At 29.6% G+C, this 6,967-nt stretch overlaps 1 protein-coding gene across 1 annotated transcript; it reads right to left on the reverse strand.

The window, feature by feature from the left end:
* Window positions 1-3,400: 3,400 nt before the first annotated feature.
* On the reverse strand, window positions 3,401-6,444 carry LOC100203972 (extracellular calcium-sensing receptor). The gene is made up of 2 exons (XM_065796092.1): window positions 6,380-6,444; window positions 3,401-6,283 (listed from the first exon to the last, which is right to left on the reverse strand). Exon 2 carries the CDS (start codon window positions 6,210-6,212, stop codon window positions 3,531-3,533), a length of 2,682 nt encoding a protein of 893 aa, XP_065652164.1. The 5' UTR covers window positions 6,213-6,283; window positions 6,380-6,444; the 3' UTR covers window positions 3,401-3,530.
* Between the last annotated feature and the right edge of the window lie 523 nt (window positions 6,445-6,967).

Genomic DNA, 6,967 nt, shown 5'->3' on the forward strand with positions numbered 1-6,967 from the left:
TGTTTTCTTTTTAATCATTTTTATTATAAAAGGATTAACAAAATATTTATTTTCCTTCACATTCTTTACTTTTCCCGTGCGATATTGGGCGACACTTTTCAAAATAAAAATAGATGACACTACCCAAAAAAAACTTCCAAATAACATCTTTTTTTTTTGACGAATGCGTGTCCGTGTTAGACATCGATTGTATGTCCGGTGGACGCATTAAATGTAACACAAAATGGCTATTCAAAACAGTCTTCGCATGTTCTGTAGGAATGTAGACGTCAAATATTTGACGTCTACATTCCTACAGTACATGCGAGTGGACGTCTAGACGTCCTTTCGACTTTCGACTAATACAAAGTAAAAAATACACCAAAAATAAAATACTTAATTGCATGTGATTAAGTATTTTCTTTTTCCTATACTTTTATAGCTTTGCATTCAATAAAAAAAATTAATTTTTTTATATACACTGAGGCATATTCGTTTAGACGCATCAATTTTTTTCTCTTTGTCTTAATTTTTTTCTATGAGTTGTCAACTGATATGCATGCAAGTTATTATCAAAATAATTGTTGTGTTGTGGGCTAATAAAAATCACAAAAAATTTTTTTCTATATGTCTTTATTAACATGAGAGTATGTTTGATATACAAAAGTACATTTTTTAATTGGAATATATCTATAGACGCAGTCATATTTTTGACATTAAAAAATGGAAATTAGTAATGCGTATGTCCTCCATTACACTGGATCACCTCAAAAATTCTGCCTTTCATTGACTCCACTAGTCGTTGAAGTGTTGTTTGATCCAACTCGGACCATGCTTCAAGGATTTTACACTTTAACTCAGTAACAGTTTTAAATTAGTGTCCGGCTGCTTTAGCCTCATAAACTTTTCTTGATAGCATTCCACACACGTTCTCGATTGGATTTAAGTCCGGGCTACAAGCTGGCCATTCAAGAACCGGGATGTTGTGGTCTTTAAACCATTTCATAAAATGTCTAGATGTGTGAACTGCAGCATTATCTTGCTGAAATATGGCATTATCGTCCATGTTTTCATCCATATAAGTTATGAGAACATTATCCAACATTTCTGTATACTTTATCGAGTTCATTTTAGGTAAACCACAACACAGAGTCAATTTTCCTGAATAAGAAAATCCACCCCAAACCATTAAACTTCCTCCTCCATAATTTCGTTTTGTTTGTGGGTCATTTATTCCTCTTAGATCATGCCAATAACAACTGTAAGAGCCCGGACCATCTAAATTGAACTTTTTTTTTATCTGAAAATATTACGTTTTGCCACTCATGAGTCCAATGCATATGGTTTTTAGCAAACTGTAATCTAGCAATTTTATGGTGTTTTTTTAACATTGGTTTTTGGTGTGGTTTCTTCCACTTTGCGTTTGGTGTTGTAGGGGAGAGTGTGTATGAAAGAGCCAGTTTTAAAATGGCGTGAAAAAAACTCAATTGTAATAACTTTTTTTTTTTTTTTTTTTATTCAATAATTACATTATTGGGTAATATTTTAAAACCAAAAAAAATCGGATAACAATGCTAATAATCTATCATACACCTGTTTTAAAAAAAGAAAGAAAACAGCTCTTTCATAACATTGCGTCAATGAAAGAGCCACCTCTGTGCCATGAAAAAGCCGTAACTTTTTTCGAACGACTATCAGTCGTAACTTTTTTTTGAACACTATCAAGTCTTTTAAAAATATTAAACTGTTAAATAGACTTCTAAAAATCAGATTGTACTTAAAGTTTTATAACTCTATGATAATCAATGTTAAAACAGCTTTAATAATAGTTTCAGAAATTATTCAAAATCAAAAAATTAAATGAGAATGAGAATAATGAAATAACATAATAATAAAAATACATAATAATATAATAAATACATAATAGAATATAATAAAATGAATCAAACAATACAAAAAAAGTTTTAAAAAATTATTTAAACTTAAAAAAGAAAATGACTTTATCTGAACTTTGACTTTAAAAATTTCATTAAATATTATTTTTAATTCAAACGGAGCTGTCTTTTACAACTTCAGGAAAAGTCATTAAAACAACTAATTTCAATAGAATAAGCTCAATGAAGCGTTACGAAAAACTTATGAAGTCCTTAAAGCGCAAAACGATTATTTAGTATAAAAAAAAGGTAAATAAAAAAGTCGGCTTATTCATAGCATAAACAGTCGGCTCTTTCAAAAAATTGTTTGGTTAAATACATAACCTTAAATTAAACAATTTTGACAAAACCTTTAATCTAATATTTTTTGTGTAAATGAAGGGCAAATATATATATAAGAATGCTGCATGTTTCTTTTATCAAATAAAACACTACGCTTAATCTTAAAAATAAATAAGTAAACTACCAAAAAATTACTTTTCATTTTCAAAATCTTTAGTGCTACCTTACGACGCTATTTATTTTAGTAGAACTGTACATTTTTTGTGGGTTACAGGTATCCAGTGTTGCCACACAAAGAGTTAAATACAATTAGGATCGGATGCCAGTAAGTTAGAAATAATGGTATTGGCTCCTTCAAAACCTGGCTCTTTCATACACACTCTCCCCTACGTAGAATATGTGAAACATGTTTATTGGTGACAGGCAATAATAATTTATCCTTTATTTGTGTTGCATTCAATTTATTTTTGGTTGCTTCGAAGCGAATTCGATTAATTTGTTAATACTTTGTTGCCGTTTGTTGCTTTTTTTACACCGTAATTGTCACTTTTTGCAATGTAGTTTCGTACAACACGGTCAGATCTTCTAATTTTTCTTGCTATTTCTCGTAAAGAAAGTACGGGTGAGATTTCTGAGCCACGATATAAATTAATTTGTATTTTTTCAGCATCTGTCAAATACTTTCCTTTAGGCATTTCATAAAATGCAATAAAAATGATACTGGAAGAGCAAAAGATCAAATTACACTAAAATTTATCAATTTATATGTGTAAAAGTGATTAAAAATCAATAATTACCGTTATTAACCTGATTGCGTCTGTAGATATATTCCAATTAAAAAATGTGCTTTTGTATATCAAACATACTCTCATGTTAATAAAGACACATAGAAAAAATTTTTTGTGGTTTTTATTAGCCCACAACACAACAATTATTTTGATAATAACTTGCATGCATATCGGTTGACAATACATAGAAAAAAATTAAGATAAAGAGAAAAAAATTAATGCTTCTAAACGAATATGCCTCAGTGTATATAGTATTATTATTATTATTATATAGTTATTTTACTTTTGTTGTTTTGCAAATTTTAGACTATTACTTTTTTTGTAAGTCGTAATATTATATGTATTGTTAATATATTTAGTGTTAGGATTAATTTAAACAATTTAAAAAAAGGTTTGACAATCAAAACATATTGATTATTTAATCGAATTTATTATTATTCACTCAAAACATAGATTAAAACAAAAATTGTTGCTAAAAATACTAAGTACTAAATACATGTTTTTGTTCATAAGTTAAAACCTTTTTTTCGGTAAGACATCATTTTCATTAGGTATCTTTTTTTGGTAATATATTGTTTTTGTTTGGTACAACATCGCTGTTATTGGCTAAAGTATTTTTTTCTATCGCTAAATCATTTTCAATTATAGGACATGGCGAGGAAGCATTTCTTGATGAGGATATGTTAAAAAAACGAGTGTGTGCCAAGTATACTTTTGGTAAAACAAAGCAGATCATTAAAATGAAGCCAGAAACATTTACCGCGAATGCCATAACCAGAGTCTTTAAATATACATTAAGAAGCTTAAATGTTGATAAAAAAGCTGCCATTATAATGCTCAAAGCAGCACAAGAAAAGCATAAAAATTTAGGCTCGTAAAGTACATGTTTACTATTCCGATCGCGAAAAGCAAAAATTGTCGAGATTGTAAGTAAAATAATGGGAAGTAAAACAGAAACAAGTTTTGCTGGTGACAACTCGACATTGCAAATTTTTTCTAATAAAGAACCGTTATTAACTGATAGGTTTTCAATAGCAATTTGTCCTGAATCAATTACAAAATACGTAGTAATTGTGCATACTTGCATGAGCAACAAAACGACTGCAAGGAGCATTTGTGAAGCAAATAATTGAAATTTAGATTTGCGTTTGAGGAATTCCAATATTAGTTGAGTTTTTATTAGTAAAAATGAAGAAATAATCATAAACAAAAAATGGAACCCAGCGCTCTTTGCTTTACACAAATAAAAAGATGGTTCCACAACATTCAGAAATCCAAAAGAAAATGTTAAAATCAAAATAATACACACAAAAGTGATCATATGTGGAGATGATTCGTCTGTTATAACTAAATGATTAAATTTACAAAGAACAAAGCCAAACAAGATTGATAAAAATAGACCTATACTGTTAGCAATAACTATTGCGGCTCCTTCCACGTCATTATAGCTTCTCCAATATATACGTATAATTATACATGTGGTATGATCCGGTGTATAATAACCTGGTTCACAAGGTAAGCATTGATTAGCCATTATTGTATCACTATAACTGTTGTTTCCGCAATCTTCGCAACTCCAACAACAACCTGTTTTTGCTGTATAATATTGGCCTTTTCTGCAATCTTCACTACATCTAGAGTTCGGGTATTCTTGTTGAGGTAGTTTCTTAAACCAAAAAGGCCATTCTATTAAACTTTTTTCAATCAAAAGGTTTTTAGTGCGTTTGTTACTCCAATTACCAACCGAAACATATTTTAATTGTCCATTCAAAAGTTGTAAGTTGTCTATAGAGTAAAAAACGTATGTTAGTTCTCCTGATTGGTCAAACTCAATAACTTCTCCAATGCTATTTTTAAAAGTTATATTTCGGACTATATTATTTAATTCTACAGGATCAATAGCAGAAATAGAACAGTCTCTATCTTTTATGCAATGTATATCAAGGAACTTATAAATAGAAAGAACAAGCGCAGTTACAGCATCAACAAGGTTGCTAATTTTGCCAACGGAACTAGATAGCTCTTTCATAACATTTTTAATGTCAACTGAACAGTTATTATAACCAAACAAAATTTCTTTATTGCTAGAAATGTTACTTGGCTCACAATTGTAACTGTTTTTGAGATAATTTTTTAGCCACATGTTACATACAAAGTTATTCTTTATTTCATATTCCATAAATTGAACAAAATCTGGCAGTTTGTAGCGCTTTGGGGAAACTGAAATGATACCATGAGTTTGGTTATTTAATGTCACGTTTAAATTTTCTGCCTCGGTAACCCATGCGTCACTAGTCAGCCATATTCTTTGTACCCCTCTTTCTTTAGCTTCATTTAGTATTAGGTTACCTAAACCAACAGCATACAAAAACAAAATAATAACTTTAGCCTTTACTTTATTGGTAATAAGCTCCATTAGGTTTTTGACACTCTTTTGAGTATTTGGAGACTTATATGGTACATATATAGTTTCGGTAATGCAAATATTTCTTACACGAGCTCGTGTTTCTAGTTCAGATAAAGCCAGCTTGCCATAATCGTCATCAGAACCAGCAGCTATGATAAAATTCCAGCGGAAAGTTTCAATGATGTCTAACATCACAGACACTTGATGATTATCTGAGGGAATAGTTCGGAAAAAAGACTTGTATAGATCAGTTTTACTCAGCAGGCTGCTACTAGCTGAAGGACTGATTTGAGGAATTCGATACAGTGACGTTAAAGTAGCCAAAGGGATTGTTGTGAGGCTAAGCAAAGTTCCAATTATACCAACTGGAGTCTGTATATCATTGGAGTTTCTTTGACTCTTGCTCGAACAATGAAGAAAGCTTTTCCGACAAATAGAATTTTCACGTAACATCGACGCTAGTTCAATGCCTCTTGACATCGTAATAGGCAAACTCTCGCAATCGTCATCAATCCGTAAACCAATTTTTGCTATCTGTGAATTATTTATTTTTTTGTAAGCGTTATAAAGAGCGTACTCAATTGCATATTGACGAACTAAACCATATCGGCTTACTATATTGCAAAATGTATTTCCAGTAATGGTAATTATGGCTTGAATTGTATAATTTCCATTGGTAATACTTGTGAGCCGTGTGGACGAAGTAGCATCTGCAATTACGTAGTTTTGTATATGTTGACATCTAGTTGAATAAGTGGCAAACGTACAACTTGCAACTTCTAACAAAAAGAGTAACAGTCCAAAATAAAACCAAACTAACATTTTTTAAACAGTTTATTTTTGTTCTAAAAAAAACTGCTTAATTTTTTTTTTATTCTTCGATAATGAAAATGCTAAAAGTATAATTAAAAATTAAAACTGTCATTAATATGTAATTAACAAAATTAAATAAGCATTAATGTTTTGAGAAAACAAATCACGCTGCTAACCTGTCCATAAATACTATTTATGCAAAAGAACTTTTTATTGCAAAAAAAAAACACAACAAAAAAACAAAAACAAAAAAAAAATATTTAAAAATATACGGGGAAGTTTAATTAGACAACAAAAGAAAAAGATGCAAAATTTTATTGTTATTTAAATAAATCTATAGAAAAGTATCATATATTTTTATATGAAATTAGTCGGTTTAATTTTATAAAGAGAATAAAATATCTTTTATATTAATTTATCTATTTTAACATAGAAATTAATTCAAAATGAAAATGAATACAAAATATTTCAACGAAATTTAAATTAAAGACAAAAATGAGTTGGAAAATCAGTTCCTAATATCAAAAAAAAAAAAAAAAAGGAGGGGGGGGGGGCCTGTTAAAAACAAAAGCTCATTAAATTTTTAAACTCAACACTATTCTCAAATAAACTGGCGCCCAAATATACTACAGTTGCAAAAATGAAATAGGTTGTCTTTAAATTTAGCTGCGCTAAATGTAAAAAAAATAGAGATAGGAGAACAATTACTTTTTTGAGCGGCCATTTTTATTTAAGTTAAAGTGCTGTTTTAATTTTGGTTTTAT

Source organism: Hydra vulgaris, chromosome 04, assembly GCF_038396675.1.
Source record: "Hydra vulgaris chromosome 04, alternate assembly HydraT2T_AEP".
NCBI classification, from domain to species: domain Eukaryota; kingdom Metazoa; phylum Cnidaria; class Hydrozoa; order Anthoathecata; family Hydridae; genus Hydra; species Hydra vulgaris.